Below are 16,448 nucleotides of genomic sequence, written 5' to 3' on the forward strand. Positions count from 1 at the left end.
ACTAGAATCCAGGTCTCTTGCCTCCTCCTGCAATGTTCTTCTTACCATGACTTTTCCCTCCAAGTAATTTGTATTATTTTAAAAAAGGTAATTCATTGCATGTATAACCGAAAGTTGTTTAATTTGCATATCTTTGTAAGATTTTTCATATAAATAAATGAACAAATCATGAAAAAAATCATCAGAAACAATGTCCCATTTAGAAAAGATGGTCCCCCTTTACTTACTACTGCCGCCATACTGTTCAGGCCTCCGGCATCGTGTGTGGACTATGACCTACGAAATTTACATTTAAGTAATTTACATTTAAATTTATGTTTGGGTCAGTGGCAAGGTGAAGACTGTCTCTGCTATGCTTGGTTGATGAGACAACTCCAGGTGCACTTCAGACTTGGAATAAGATTTCTTCACGTACAGAGAAAATAGTTACTACTCTAAAATTTGCCACAGACAGGACCAGAAGGGGCTCTCTAGTGGCTCATACTTCTCCCATTCCTAACCAACCTCCAAAGAGAAAGAGAGAGGACAGACTAAGGATCCCAGGACAGGACAGGCAGGCCCAGTGTGTATTCGTACTTCCAGACCCCTGGTTAAGTCTGCTTCAAGCCTGTCCCCTGAGACTCCAGGTCATGTCCAAGGCAGGAAGTTGCAATGTAGGAGTAGTCCCAGGAGCCAGTAAGTCAGGAAGTAGCCTAGAATGCATCGTGTGACTAAAGAACAGGTTTTCCAGTTGTATAAAAGTCCCATGATATAATTTCTGGGGACCTTTTGTCCCGGTGGGGAGTCCGCTGCAAGAGGCTTCCAAGGCACAGTCTCTAGAGATCGCAGCAGCGGCTCTTGATCCTGAAGCAAGTGAGCTGGAAACCAGTACACAATAGGAGTGGAGGAGCCCAAAAACCTGGTGAGAACCTGGAAATCATAAAAGGAGGAAAATCCACACATTTATCGGAATGTCACTGCCTCAAACTGGACCAGCCTGGGGCTTCCCTGCTGCTGGGTGAACTATAGCCCCATGACTAGAAATGTATTATCCCGGAAAAGAAATGCAGCAGAGCTCAGGATCTGCCTTATAAAGCTGTGCGTGAACCCAGCCAGGTGACCTCAATGTTATAGATAAACACTGCTGCAGACTAATTACCACAACAATGGGCCAGTCAATACTAAAATCTTTATGGGGTCCAATTTTAGGCCAGGGCCTGGACTCTAAACTCTAGGCTGTCACGTGGGGCTTTGGGAACCTGAGGTGGTTCCCTCGTCCCATGAGGGTGGCAAAGCAGAGGGAACTGGGGCAAGGGATCCTGTGGTTCAATATGCTCCCTCCTCCGGGAGTTCAGAGGCAAGTCTCCAAATGGCGTCCCTCATCTAACCTGGAAACTTGAAGCTTTGCTGGCACTCACACTACTAGCTAATCCAGCTACAAACACGGAATGCTACTTCCTATTTCCCCTGTGCCTCTCACTCACACAGCTCAGAGAACTTTACAAACAGCCAACGTGCGCCTCCAAGAGGCAGAAACTGCTAAGGAGTGGCCAGATGGAGACAAAAAGACTCCCTCAGGGTTATGTTGAAACTGGGGCCATAGCTGGGAACAAAAAAATCGAATGTATGATTAAACCCTTCCCATCCCTCTCTATCCCCACCACCACCCAGAACATTGCACAAGATATCTCCTCCGACAATTGAGCACCTGCCAGAGCTCAGACTACCTCAAAAAGTCAACAAAGGAGATATTCTGAGTCTAACTGTATTAGGGGAAGGTCCCAGAGACATCCTCTGTGCTTGTTCCTATGTCTTAGTCAAATCAGGTCCTTTTAAAACTCTCCTATCTTTGCACATGCCCTTCCATTTGCCCAGAATGTTCCTCCTCTGCTTCTTAAATGAAATTCCTTCTTACTCTTCAGGACCCAGCCTAAATATGACGCCCTCCTCAGCTCCTTCAGTCAGTTAGCTACTTTTTCCCCTGTGCTTCCACGATACTTTCTCTCAAAACAGCAACTCCTCTTCCATCCCACTGTACTATAATTTTATCTGTTAAGTGTCTGTCTCCCCATTTCTTCCATGAGACCCACTAGGACAGCAATCTTATCTTACTCAGTTTACCCTCAGTGGTCTGACCCAGGGTCTGGCACAAAGAAAGCCCCCAACAGTTGTTGAATGAATAAATTAGGTACAGGTCACTCAAATGGGAGAAGTTAACTGTCTTCCCTGCCCCTGGCCAAGGGGTTTTGCCTGTATTCACACCTTATCCCAGCCAGGAACCCACCTCACCTGAACATGCATGCACAGACCGCCAAACAGCAGCAGCACTACGGCGTGCACCAGGTACACGAACACCCGAGGACTGAGGAATCCAGGATCAGGCTTGTCTAGGGTCTTATTGTTCTTGCTCCTTCGCATGCCAAGTGTAAGGCAGAGCCAAGGGTGAGTGGTCACATACGTCCAAGTTGCCCAGGCAACCAGTGTAGCCACTGGTGCAGCCAGCAGAAAATTGGGCAACTGCTTGAGCTCATAGTATCTCAAAAAGCCAACATTCCAGTAGATGTCCTGGATGTAGCTGTATATTAGGGGAATGTCCCAGGAGCACCAAGGCGGCTCATTTCCCTCTGTGGTCCGGTAGCCCTTGTCCACAGCTAACTGCACCAGGGGCTTAGGGATGGGGTGGGCTGGGCCTGGCAGACAGAACTGGGTATAGGCATAATACTGAAAGAGGGCAAAGGGAAAGCCAAGTGCGAGCACTGAAAGGAACACAGAGCCCATTAGCTTCAAGAGCTGTCTCAGAGGATTCAGCACCATGAAAGAAGAGAAAAAGCCTCGGCACTGAGAATGCACGAGGAAGCCCACGTTGACCAGTCCATTGGAGCGCACAGCAGTGGCAAAGGCAAAGAGGAGTCCACTAGTCCAGCTTCGGCCCCTTTCCAGCTGCCCCATGGCACTGAACGTCAGGAGGGCAAACAAAGCTTCTGAGTAACCAGCTGCCAGGAAGACATTGGCGGGGCTGAGACAGAAAAGCAGCGCTCCATAAAAGGCCTGGTGGGGACAGTGCAAAACCAGACAGCCCAGGTCATGAAGTGCGACTGCAGCCAGCACGGAGAACAAGGAATTGAGCAATGCTACTGAGATTAACAGGCAACTCCGCAGGCTCAGTAACCCCCACAGAGGGCTCAGCAGTTCAGTCCCCACCAACAGGGCCAGGGGGAAACCAGGGAAGAACGCAAAGTTGTGCTCATACAGGTAGCCGTGCTCAGCAATGAACAGGAAGTGCTCAGCATCCCAGTGCGACAGGCCACCCAAGAGACCCTCCACAAGTTGGTCCACAGAGCCTGAGGGGGTGAGGCGAGGAGGAGAGAAGGCTTCTGCATGGTGATCTGGGATGATGGCATTGAAGAGAGCCTGTGGGATGAAAGAAAACCAGGATTTTGGTTGACCAACTTGAAGAAAAGAACTACCATTCAGGGCTGGCCCCGTGGCTTAGCAGTTAAGTGCGCGCGCTCCGCTGCTGGCGGCCCGGGTTCGGATCCCGGGCACGCACCGACGCACTGCTTCTCCGCCCATGCTGAGGCCACGTCCCACATACAGCAACTAGAAGGATGTGCAGCTATGACATACAACTATCTACTGGGGCTTTGGGGGAAAAAATAAATAAATAAAATTAAAAAAAAAAAAGAATTACCGTTCAATAAAATGAGGAAAAACAGACTTGTTGGGGGAGAATCAGGAGTTCAGTTTTAGACTAGTTAAGTTTGAGTTGGACATTCCAGTGCAGAGGTCAACAAGGCAGTGAGATATATGTCTGTGGGTCAGGAGAGCCATGAGGGCTGGAGATATAAATCTGGGAGTCATAAGTGCATGGGCGGTATTTAAAGGCATGAGACTGAATGAGATCACCTAGGGAGGAAGTGCAGGTAGAGAAAAAAGGAGATCTGAGGACTGGGCCCTGGGCACATCAACATTTAGAGACTTGAAAGAGGGTAAGGATCCAGCCACAAAGATAAAGAAGAACAAGTCAGTGAGGTAGGGGGAAAACCAGGAGAGCATGGTATCTTAGAACCAAGTCAAGCAAGGGAATGACTGACTCTGTTAAATGCTGCTGATAGGAAAAGTAAGATGGGACTGAAAACTGACCACTGGATTTAGCAATGTGAAGGTCACTGGTGACTTTGACAAGAGCTATTTCAGTGGAGTGGAGGAGAGAGAAGCCTGCCTAGATTGGGTTCAGCAGAGAAGGGGAGAAGGGAGACAGTGCATACAAACAACTATTTGGAGGAGTTTTGATATAAAGGGGAGGACAGAAATGGGATAGTAGGTGAATGACAATGTGGGGTCAAGAGAAATCTTGTTCTTTTTTAAGGTGGGAAATAAAAGTTTGTTTGCCAATGGGAATAATCCAGTGGAAAGGAAACAACTGAGTATGCAGGAGAGGGAGGGGAGAATTGCTGGAGCAGGCAAAAGAGGATGGAATCTGCTACTCAGGTGGAGGAGCTCACCTTAGAGAGGAGGACAGACATCTCATCCAGCTGTTAGTAGGGAAGGCACAGAGGTGCAGATGCAGGTATGCCAATGGATGTGGTAGGAGCACAAAGAATGTCGCTTCTGATTGCTTCTATTTTTCTGAGTTTTCACTCAGGAAAGCAAATTGGGGAAAAGGTGTTAAGACTTGAGCAAAGAGGAAAATATGTAAAATAAGTCATCAATGACCCTCATTCTCAAAATAGGCTGTGCACTGGAATCATCCAAGGAGTTTCAAAAATACTAATGCCTGGGGGCGGCCCCGGGTCGTAGTGGTTAAGTTCAGCACACTCTGCTTCAGCGGCCTGGGTTCGCGGGTTTGGATCCTGGGCGTGGACCTACACCACTCGTTGGCCACACTGGCGGTGACCCACATACAAAGTAGAGGAAGACTGGCATAGATGTTAGCTCACAGCTAATCTTCCTCAAGAGAAAAAAAAGAAAAACTAATGCCTGGGCCCTCCCCCAGAGTCAATGATTTAACTGGTATGGGGTACAGCCTGGGCGATGAGATGTTTTTTCTAAGCTCCCCCAGGTGATTCTGATGTGCAGGAAAACTTGAGAGAATCAGAGGGTGAACGGGCTAGGGGAATACACTAAGATTGCCAGGTAGCACTAAGGACTTACTTGGGTTAGTGATCTGGAATAAAAAGAACTAGTTAGTACAGTTGTGTGTTTTTCCCTGGGCAGATGCAGGTGTGGAGTAGGCAGAGACTGAATTTAACTAAGGTTGGGCTTTTGTCTTGTAAAAATAAGACATAGGGAGAAGGGAGCAAGCGAGTTGTGCGTGCATGCACGGTGGACCATAGAATCTAAGCTCAGTAAGGAGGGGAGTTGAAGCCAGGAGGTGGGTGAGGGACAGTGAAACGGTGGTAGAATCAATGGATTTTAAGTCCTGAGGGGAGGGAAGAGCTGTTAGAGCTGGGGTACTAGAGGGAGTGAGCTGGAAAGATGGGAGATAGTGGTCAGATGTATCATCTTTATTAATATTGAAACCACCAAGAAATCAACAGTAGTGCTGGAAAGAGCAACAGTGAATCAGGAGCTAAAACCTTCAAGGAATGAGCTGTCATTAACAGAGATGACAGCAACAACGAAGGGTAACTGGGGATATAACCTGATGGCATGAGCTTTAAAGCTGGAAGGGGTGGGAGGATAATGAAATAGCATTATTGTTAAATGTCTTTTTGCCCCATTAGATTGTCAGCTACTTAAGCGAAAAGAGATCATGACTTTTTTTTTTTTTTAGTGAGGAAGATCAGCCCTGAGCTAACATCCATGCCAATCCTCTTTTTGCTGAGGAAGACTGGCCCTGGGCTAAGATCTGTGCCCATCTTCCTCCACTTTATATGGGACGCCGCCACAGCATGGCCTGACAAGCGGTGCGTCGGTGCACGCCCAGGATCCGAACCCGGGCCGCCAGCAGCGGAGCGCACGCACTTAACCACTACACCACAGGGCCGGCCCTGGTCAGTTTCTTTATCATGCCACTTCAGACAGTGAAAACAAATGGGACAGGAGTGACAGTCACAGATAACAGCCCTAGTCTCCAAGTTGAAGATACTTTTTTTTTTTTTTTTAGATTTTATTTATTCAGTTTTTTCCCCCCAAAGCCCCAGTAGATAGTTGTATGTCATAGGTTCACATCCTTCTAGTTGCTGTACGTGGGACTCGGCCTCGCGTTGGACGGAGAAGTGGTGCCTTGGGGCGCTCCCGGGATCCGAACCCGGGCCGCCAGCATCAGAGCGCGCGCACTTAACTGAAGATACTTTTAACTAAACCTGGGACACAGCAGAGCCTGTGGTGCTTCCTATAGTGGGGGAGGAGAGGGGATAAGAGGTTTCCACAAAGGAACCAGCTATGGGCCTCAGAGAGAATGGTGCTTATGATAAAAGGTACACATAAGTATGCTCATATGACATCCCTAGGGTGTTGACATATATTCAACAATAACACATACTGAGGACCTACAAAGCACCGGGCACTGTGCTAGGCATCAGATATAATTCATATATATGTGAAGTTTGATTAAAATATGTATCAAGGGCAGCCTTTGAGGGGGAAGGGGGTTGCAAAAGGGCAAACTCATTGTGAGGGTCACGTGTGGGTGAGGCAGCGAGGCGAGATACCTGGGGGAAGAGTAGGAGACACTGCTGACTTAACAAATATACACAGATGGTCCCAGGACTGTGCCGCCTCTCTCCCACTCAACTACCTGACCCAGTACTCAGTCTCCTGGTAAGGGGATCCAGGGCCATGCTCTGAGCTGTCACACTCTAAAGGCATCTCCAGTTACAGAACATCATGATCTGTTGGAAAGAGCACTAGCTCAGGAGTAAGGAAACCTGGGGTCTGATTCTGGCCCTTCTCTAACTCGCTATGTGACTTTAGGGAAGCCACTGAACCTTTCTGGGCCTCTGCTGCTCCATGTGTAAAACATGAGATTAACAGACCATGTCTCAGATTCCTGCCCACTTTTTGCTATGAAGTCTACAACTATATGGTTCAAACCACATGGAGGGGCACACCTGGGAGACGGAAAGGAGATGGGGACTATTCCTAGTGCCTTGCCCAGTCATGTGGCAAAGGGGTGTTTAGGACAAAGGATCAGAGACTGACCTGCAGCACCAGAGTGAGGACACGGCAGCTGATTGCAAACCTCAGCACCTCTTTCTGGGCTGGGTCCAGGGGCCACATCCTCCCACCACCAGGAATTCAGTGGTGGTGCTGCCAGGACTGAGCTCCCTCAGGCTTCTAAACTCCAAAACCCAAGGAGGAAATGTTACACATAGGCTGAAAGTAAATTCTTGAAAGCATTCTTCACAGGAGACGCCCCCTTTAGCATCAATATGGCAGTCTTAACCATCTAACTGCCCAGATGAGGGAAAAGCATTCTGAAGGCAGACCGGACCACTTGGTGTCACTCTGAAGCACTGTATTCTTGTCGGGAAAGTTCCACACAGATAGGCATGAAGCTGGAAAGCTAAGCTTGCAGAAAATCTTTAAAAGCCTGTTCAGTGCCCCTACGCAGGAACTAAAGACTTGGGTTCAAGTCGTGGCTCTGTCACTCACAAGTTCTCATGTAGCCCTTCGGCATCTCAGTTCTTAATGTATAAAATGGGATCAGATTACTTTGCCTGTCTCACAAAGTTGTCATGATGGTGAAATGGACTGAAGTGTGAGGAAGTACTACCAAATCTATATTGTGGTTGCTATTATTTGATGTGTGCCCTTTTCCTCTTGCCCAGAATAATAAACTAGGTGCCAAACCAGAGTCCCCAAAGTGGGGCATAGAACTGAACTGGAAGACCATAATGACTACACACTCCAGCTTAGCTCTCTGATGTGTGTTCAGCTGGTCTGTTAAATTAAGTGGAGAAGGAAAAGAAAACCACTACTCAGCAGGACTTCAGCCAGCTCACATTGCTAAAACAAACTTAGGGGGGAGATGGAGTCGACTACTAGAGATGGAGAAAACTGTTATTTTCCATCTCTTTGTTGGAATGGCAACAATGCATAAACAATTGCACAGCCATTCTGAGGCAAGGAATGCACTTTAAGGCTTTTTTTTCTTTACAATTTCTTGGGCTAAAAGAAGTAGCAAAGGCTCCTAGAGAATCAGTCTGGGAAATCAGAAGGGAAGGAAAGAGCATCAGAGGCAGCTCATCGATTTGGGGTGAAGAACTATCCCTTAAAAGAAAAAATATTTAAACTGAGAAATTAACAGGGAGGGCTGGAAGACTTTTCTTTTTTCTATTATCAGGCTAATTCCTACCAAATCTTTAGGTATCACTTGTCTCTGGAATTCTTCTCTGACCCTCACTAGGCTATGTGATATGCTCTCATTGCACTCTGCCTTGTCGTCTTTGTCGTTATTGCTTATTTAAGTTGCTTGTGAGGGCAGGAGCTGAGTCTGTCCTGCTCCCAACTATACCCCCAGGGCCTAGCATTACAAACAGGCATTTTAAGCTTGTGTTCTGATTGAGAGGAAGTGGCAAGAACAGGATATGGCCTCACGAGTTCATTGGCTCTGGATATAAAATCACTGCTCCAAGTATTCCTCCCACCACATCTCATGTCAAGAACAAGACGACAAAGTCACAGAAGCCACAGGAAAATTTCATTTCTCCAGAAAGGGAGCAAGATTGGCCAACAGCAACAGTACTCTTTCTTCAGCACAAGGGGGCGCCCCCTACTCACTCCAGCACCAGGAGGCCTGGAGGAAGGGAAGGGCCACTGACGCCACACCGGTTTGCTCATCAAAATTCAGTTCAAAGGCAAGCTTTTGAAAACCCCAGAGAGAGCAGCAGTAGTTTGTGAATCTACCCAACATTTCCAACATCTGACTCGCTGAATCGAGAATGGTCGAAACAGGCACAGCCAACCTCACACGCTGCTGGTTCTCTATCCTAGCGTGAATTCACTTTTTCCCTTCCTTCACTTCCCACCCACATGCAGAAGAGAAGTTGGGAACAGAAAAGCACTTAACCCACCTCTGCCTCTTCACCAGGCTTCCATTCTTCCTTTCCTCTCTCCAGAGTCAAGCTCTAGCCCCAGCGACCACAGGAGACTTGTAGCCTACAATTAGTTTACAGGTAAACTAAGTAAAAACAAAATAAAGCCAGTGAGTTCTTCCTCGTGGCTAATTGCGGGTCTCACTTCCCAACAACCCCTTTGCGAAATCACAGACTCTCGGAACTGGCAGAACACTTACAGAGCAACTGGTTTTACTCTGTTTTCCCGTGAGATAAATATGCCCCAGAGAGGTGAGTAATAAAAATCTCCATAGTTTTTACATCAGAGATCTCATTAGACCCTGTGAGGCCGGGATAATTACCATCGCCATTTTATGGATGTGGAAACTGAGGCTCACTGGGGTCAAGTGACACACTCAAGGCTTTATTTAAAGAGAATGTCGTTTTTTTGCTTCTATAACCTCATGATCTTCCCACCAGCCCTCATCCCGGTCAGAGCCAGGACTACAGCCCAGGTCTCCCGGTACTGGTCCAACGATGGCGCATGCTCTTGCTGAGTATGCTTAGGGCAGGGAGGGCCCTGAGAACACAGGGAAGCCTTGAACTGGAGCCCTGGATACTCTGGGTAAGATTAACACCCTCCGTGGGGTGGGGAAGTCGCTCTGATCCAGGCTCCTCAGGGCCAAAGGCCTCGCTGGCCGTCGCGAGCCCGGGGCCGCATTCTGCGAGCCCAGCCGGGTCCAAAGCCGTTCTAGCCCGCTCCTTTCGGACACAGTCCCAAGCGGGGATCGGGCATCTCCTCTCCCCAAAGGGGCCACAGCCCAGGGGCTACCCCCGACGGGGCCGGCGAGGCCCAGCCCAGCCCCACGGCCGGAAGGCAGGGAGGGCGGGAGGCTGTAAAGGAAGAGGCGGCACCGGGAGGCCGCTATGGCGGAGGGGCGGGGCTCCCCGCTTCTCGGCGGCCTCCGCCTCATTTCCCTCAGCCTCCGTTTGACAACTTCCCTCCCCCCCAGAACTCCAGGGATCCCAAGCTGGCACCGGGTCCCCAGCACCGGCCTGTCTCGACCTCCCAGGAGGGGCCCGAACCTCAGCTCCTCCATCCGGGGCCCCCGAAGCGCCCGCGCCTGCGCACTGGCTCCGCCGACGGCGGCCCCGCCCCGCTCCTGCCCGGATTGGGAGCTGCCCCACCCCCCGCCGCGGCGGCCATGTTGATTCCAGGCGAGAGAGGTGGGGATCGCGGAGCCCCACGACTCCGTGGACCTCCGCTTTGGCACCTTCCCGCTCTGGTGACACCTGAAGAGTTCTCTTTCGCACTTCCTGCTTCTCAGGCCGCCTCCCCCGCTTTCAGTTAATCTGCGGGGCTGCTGTCTCAGGGTCGGTGCTCTTGCCCCGGTTCCATCCCACCAGCACCCACTGAGTTTCTGACGTGTGCCGAGGCTCTCGGAGTTGGGGGCCTCCTCGCGGCCTCTGCACAGAAGCCGGAGCCGCACTTGCCCTGCTGCCAGGCAACAACAGCTCAGCACAGGGCACACAATAGTTGTTCTCTGAATAGAAAGAAAAGCCTTCTTGGGGTTTCTGTGGCCAGCGGCGGCACCCTGCGTCCTGGGTGTGAAGAAAGTGGGGGATCCCCCTGACTTTCCCCTCCTTCAGCTACCAGGGACCTTCTGTCCTACTTCAGTCCTCAACCCAGCTCAGGAGGCTAATGAGGATGGTGAAGGCACCTTCAGAGGACCCCCCCCCCCACCCCGGACTCCTTTCTTCTTCCTCATTCAAGCAGTTTCTCTCGTAGGAAGTGGGGCCAAAAAAGAAGAAGAAGAAGAAAAAAAGAAGCTAACTCAACAAAACCGTCTGTTAGGGAGGAGCGGCCAGTTGGTACCCCTGTAACGGAAACTGTTAGAACAACTTTGTACCCTCCTTAAAGGAAATAGATAATAAATCCTTCTCCGTTGGTGGATTTCTCGTTTCTCAGGATTCCAAAACCTTCTGCGGTTTCAGTTATCTGCCCTCCAAACGAAGCTAGGGACTGGGTTAGCCTCTGGCCACAGCCCTGGCGGAGGGAGGGGTTTATCTTCTGCAACAGCTACTACTGTGGGTGGGAACAAAGAGATGGTTGCTATCTCTCCAGGCAAAGAAAACTAGCCCACATCAGTTCTGTGGGGGCCAGGAACTGTATCTTTTCGTTCTTTATAACTCATTTCAGGCCCTGAGACCTAAACTGTCCTCAGGTATTTGTTGTGTGCAAGGTGGATAAAGTATAAATCACACTTGAGTGGTTGTGTGTTGGAGGAGAATGGAAAAAATGGAGTTTAGAAGACTCTTCCCCCAGCTTTTTCAGTGACACACACTTGTTCTCAGCTCCAGAGGCCTGTGAGTGAATCGGCAAAGCTGCAGTGCACACTCGTGACTGGGGCCTGAGGTGGTGGCTTGAATCTGCAGAAGTCTGTGAGGCTCCAAGCAGCACCCTGTTTGCAAAGATAAAACTGAGAAATGAACTGTCCTTCTTTTGTGAATTCACAAGGGAAAAAGACATGCATTCTTAAGGTTCCCTCTGTCTACACCAAATTCCCTCAAAAAGTCTATTTGTCACAAAGGGTCTCTTGTGACAAGTCAGAATGTTTTCTAAAAGTTCAACTGTCACCCTTCAGAGGTAGAACTTTGTCCAGATCCTCAGCTCTACTTTCCTGCAATTTCTCCTTCCTTTCTTTCTCTGCTACCCCCCCCCCCCTTCCGCTCTGTTTCCTGTTTCATTTTCTGGCTCCTGCTCCAACAGGAAAACAAGGAAGCTGAATCTTGTGCGCTCAAAGCCCTGGCTTGTCAGAATGGAAGACCACTAGGTGGGATGGGAGGGGGTTCTGGGCCCCCAAGGCTGTGAGTAAGTAGTGGAGGAGTCAGCTCGCTCCGGTCTGCTTTTCAAGTCTGCAGTTGAAATGGAGCCTGCGTCTACACAGGGAGCAGCTGAGCGACCAGCGCTGTGGAAGAGCCAGGGATACAGAGCTGTGTCCCAGGGCTCCAGAAAGACTCTATACCACCTAGCCACTTCCATTAAGAAGCAAATATCCCACACTACCAAGAAACAATTTCATAATACAAATCCCTGTCCTAAACAGTGCAAGCAATGCATCACTGTTTCTAGGATCCTAGAATGTCAGCAAGTTACAGCATTTCTGTTGCTTGAACTTGTCTGGTTCAGCCTTGCTGTTTCCTCTTCTTGAAACACTTCACTGCTAGACCACACTTTGGCCAGCTCACTACGCTACACTGGAATCTCAGCTGAAATGTTACCTCCTCAGAGAGCCTCTCCCTGGCTACCTAGCCACAACCACCACCTTGTACTATCCCATCACTGTGGGATATCCTTGTCACTACCTGGCTGTCCTGTCCGTGAATTTGACTCATTTTAGTGTCTGTTTTCTTCTTATGGAATGTAAGCTCTTATGAGAGCAGAGGCCTTGTTCACTTAAGTATTACTAGCACTTAAAACAATGCTTTGGGGGTCGGCCTGGTGGCGCAACAAAGTGCGCGCGCTTCGCTTTGGCAGCCTGGGGTTCACCAGTTTGGATCCTGGGTGCGCACGGATGCACCACTTATCAAGCCATGCTGTGGCGGTGTCCCATATAAAGTAGGGGAAGATGGGCACGGATGTTAGCCCAGGACCAATCTTCTTCAGCAAAAAAGAGGATTGGCATCAGATGTTAGCTCAGGGCTGATCTTCCTCACACACAAAAAAACAAAAAACAGTGCTTTGGACCGGCCCTGTGGCTTAGCGGTTAAGTGCGCACGCTCTACTGCTGGCGGCCGGGGTTCGGATCCCCGGGCGCGCGCCGACGCACCGCTTCTTCAGCCATGCTGAGGCCGCATCCCACATACAGCAACTAGAAGGATGTGCAGCTATGACATACAACTATCTACTGGGGCTTTGTGGGAAAAATAAATAAATAGAATTATAAAAAACAAAACAAACAAAAAAACAGTGCTTTGCACATTGTGTGTACTCAATAAAGATCTGGTGAATAAATCAATTTGTTTAACCTGATACCTATATTTTATGGATGAGGGAACTAAGGCTCAGAAAGGGGAAGTAACTGGCCTAAAGCTACACAGCTAGTGGCAGAGGTGGGACTTGAATTCAGGTTTCCAGCCTCTCAGGCTACTTTTTTCTTCCACTCCACACTATTTTAATCTTTCTCAGGTTTATCTCTTTCCCTCTCTTCCTTTTTTCCACTAAGAGTTTTTATGGGCTATGCCAAGAATCCTACATAGGGTACACCAAGTGTTAACAGCTCCTACCTACTCTTTCCTCCAGTAAATGCATATCTTACCTGTTTCATTTATTCAACAAAATAGAAGTGCCTACTATGTGACAAGGGATGAGGATGCAACACTGAGCAAAACAGACACAGTCCTTGTTCTCATGGAGATGATGATGATATTTACCTCATGGATTTTACAGTGGTTGGCATGAAGTGCTCAATAAAGAGGGCTGTTATAACTCCCTGAACAAAAAGGGGAGTGAGTGATTTTCCCACTGAAGATGTGGAGAAGGAAGTTTGGTAGCTCTCATGGAGCACTCTCCTCCCTAGAGCAACCTGACAACTCATTGCTCTCTGTAGTTGCCTTTTCTTGCTCATGCCGCCACATCTGGAGATGGTGTTGGCCCTTGGCTGGGCAGAGGAACAGCCCAGTGTATCTATTCTCAGTAGCTCAGTTTCCTGACACTAAACTTTCCATGGCCCCAAACTTATGGGAATGATGGAGTAGCCAATTCTGCCCTGGGATGTTGGCTTTGAGGCCATGCCATTATGGAATAAAAGTGACCACGCAGGCCTCTGTCACTGCCAACTGTTAGCAGGTAGGGCTAACGCTTGTGATGACAGGTAGTTGTGCCTTACCAGAACTTTATGCTACTTCTTTTTGCTCTGAAAAGGGCCCTCACTGGCAGTTTCCAAGGATGTTAGGTGACATTTACATCCATCCTGAAACCTGGGGTGGCACCAATCAGATCTTGGACATTTACCAAAAGTATCCTTTTTGGCCTCTGTCATATCACTTGAAGATGCCCATCCACCCCAGGACAAAGACCCTACCCTGCCTCCCAATTGCAGGAGCCAAACACTGATCCTTTAAAGGCCATGGACGTTAGATATTTTTCACCCTTGCTTCGATGTTTGCCTTTCAGTAGTTAGAAAACCTTGACCCTACTGAGAGGCCTAGTGGGAAGGGCCTTAGCCAGTGGGGGTGGCAGTGGCTGCATGGCAGAAGAGCCAATGAGGCTGAGAGTATTGTTTAGGCCAGACTTGGCTGCTCTCCAGCTTTGAAAGAAGGTTAAGGTCATTTGGGGGGTGGGGAAGGAGGAGCCTGGGAAAAGAACTGCTGGCCACACCCCTGGGTTCTCTACTGGCGAGGTTCTATTTACTTCTCAAAAGCAAATTACTCACAGCTCAGTGGCTCGCAGTTCTCTTGGACCTGTGGTAACTCCAGTCAGAAACTGGAGACCAGGCTAGGCTCCCCCTGCATTGCAGGAGAGCAGATGAAAGGAACCCAGGAAACCAAACTCCTAGGTAATGGTCCACACACAGCCCAGAAATGCATTTTCTAGACTAGAAAGTGGAGTTCATGAGGCCCGGAGCAAAAAGAGCCATTAGCAATATTGCTCACCAAAATATAGATATGAAAACCTTCCCATTTAGTTTTTTCCAGAAGAATCCTAGGAAGGCCTCTTGGTTGACAAAGTTTAGCCAATTGTCTTTATTTCCCCCTCTCTGAGAAATACTAATTATTCATTCCCGTCCTTACCCAAATATTAGCAACCACATTTAGTTTGATGAACACTTGATTGAAATTCTTGGGACAATTTTACCATGCTAAATACAACAAAAACAAATCTTGCCTGCTGAGCTCCACAGCTGGATCCAGTTACTCCTGGTTGTCCTTCGACCCAGGAAAGAGGTGCAATGAGGTGTATTAGGAAGAGCATGGGCCTTGGAGTCAGGACCTTGCTTGGTGTGTGAGCTCACACAAGCCACTTTCCCCAACTGTAAATTGGGAGCCAGAATACTGACCTCACAGGCACAGGACTGTTGCAGGATTATTTGACCTACTACATCTGGTACACAAGTAGGTACTCAATAGAAAGCTATTGTTTCAAGTCCCCCCCCCCCGTTTTTTTTTTTGGTGAGGAAGATTAGCCCTGAGCTAACATCTGTTGCCAATCCTCCTCTTTTTGTTGGGGAAGATTGGCCCTGGGCTAAAATCCGTGCCCATCTTCCTCTACTTTATATGTGGGATGCCTGCCACAGCATGGCTTGATAAGCAGTGCATAGGTCCACACCTGGGATCTGAACCTGTGAACCCTGGGCTGCCGAAGCGGAGCACGTGGACTTAACCACTACGCCACCGGGCTGGCCCCTGTCAATTTTCACTTCTAAGTGTCCACGATAATAGCATTTTCTGTTACTGTTTCTGGTTTCTCCATTATTTCCCATAGAAGGAGATGAACAGAGAAGCGATATATTCCACCCAACATTAGCCTTATAAAAGTAACTGCATCTGGCCAACATCTATGATTTCATTCAACAACTACTTATTAAGTGGCTACTATGTGCCAGCCTATGCTGTGGACAGGAATGTAGCAGTGAACAAAATAACGCCCCCTGCCCTCAGCTTATATTCCAGTCAAAGATGACAGCTAAGTACAGTATACAATAGGTCAGATGGTAACAAGTGCTAGCAAGAAAAATAAGGCAAAGGGAAATAAGGCAGGGAAGCAGACTGCTATTTTAAATAAGGTGACCAGGGCAAGATTCACTGATATTTGAGCAAAAACCTGAAGGAGATGAGGACTTGAGCCATGCGGTTACCTGGTCAGAGTATTCTGGACAAAGGGAACAGGAAGTGCAAAGGCCCCAACATGGAAACAGCCCTGTATCGTGGAGGGAGCGATAGGGAAGAGACAAGAAGGGACCAGAGAGGTACCAACTGAGGGCCTCGTAGGTCATTACAAATCCATAATCTGGACTTTTACTTACTAAGAGTAAGAAGCACTGAAGGATTTTGATCTAACTTAGGTTTTAAAGGGAACATTCTTGTTGCTAAGTTGAGAATAGGTTCAACCAGGCAAAGCAGAAGCAGAGGGCCTGTTTGGAGGATATTTCAAGAATTCAAGAAAGATATGCTAGTGTCTTGAACTACAGTGGTAGTAGCTGGACTGAGGATTAGTTTTTGCAGTGCTAACAGACTGGATGTGGAAAGGATTCGAGGATTTTTTTTTTTTTTCCGGTGAGGAAGATTGGCCCTGAGCTAACATCTGTTGCCAATCTTCCTCTATTTTGTATGTGGGTGGCACCACAGCATGGCTCGATGAGTGGTGTGTGTCTGCACTCAGGATCCGAACCTGCGAACCCGGGCCGCCGAACTTAACCACTACACCACAGGGCAGGCCCCTTGAGGATTTTTTTTGCCAAGTGATGG

At 48.6% G+C, this 16,448-nt stretch overlaps 1 protein-coding gene across 6 annotated transcripts; it reads right to left on the reverse strand.

Annotated features, from left to right (window-relative positions):
• Nucleotides 1–95: 95 nt before the first annotated feature.
• On the reverse strand, nucleotides 96–10,117 carry PIGV (phosphatidylinositol glycan anchor biosynthesis class V). 6 transcript variants are annotated; one of them, XM_004425784.3, is made up of 5 exons: nucleotides 10,068–10,117; nucleotides 9,000–9,084; nucleotides 7,126–7,260; nucleotides 2,269–3,390; nucleotides 96–909 (listed from the first exon to the last, which is right to left on the reverse strand). In XM_004425784.3, exons 3-5 carry the CDS (start codon nucleotides 7,201–7,203, stop codon nucleotides 628–630), a joined length of 1,482 nt encoding a protein of 493 aa, XP_004425841.1. In that variant the 5' UTR covers nucleotides 7,204–7,260; nucleotides 9,000–9,084; nucleotides 10,068–10,117; the 3' UTR covers nucleotides 96–627. The 6 variants fall into 6 exon arrangements, with proteins under 6 accessions (XP_004425841.1, XP_087302621.1, XP_087302622.1 ...); XM_087446495.1 differs by having other exon boundaries at nucleotides 9,000–9,106; nucleotides 10,068–10,114; XM_087446496.1 differs by lacking the exon at nucleotides 10,068–10,117 and adding an exon at nucleotides 9,344–10,049.
• Nucleotides 10,118–16,448: the final 6,331 nt, after the last annotated feature.

The sequence above is a fragment of the Ceratotherium simum genome, chromosome 22, assembly GCF_057802395.1.
Source record: "Ceratotherium simum simum isolate JZ-2026a chromosome 22, ASM5780239v1, whole genome shotgun sequence".
Lineage (NCBI taxonomy): Eukaryota > Metazoa > Chordata > Mammalia > Perissodactyla > Rhinocerotidae > Ceratotherium > Ceratotherium simum.

What these genes read in the sequence shown, in the direction of transcription:
- PIGV (XM_004425784.3), bottom strand. Translation starts at nt 7,203, where the DNA reads ATGTGGCCCCTGGACCCAGCCCAGAAAGAGGTGCTGAGGTTTGCAATC. An exon ending in TCCTCACTCTGGTGCTGCAG is followed by an intron (nt 3,391 to 7,125) that starts GTCAGTCTCTGA and finishes TTCATCCCACAG; the next exon opens with GCTCTCTTCAATGCCATCAT. An exon ending in GTCTGTGCATGCATGTTCAG is followed by an intron (nt 910 to 2,268) that starts GTGAGGTGGGTT and finishes TATGATTTCCAG; the next exon opens with GTTCTCACCAGGTTTTTGGG.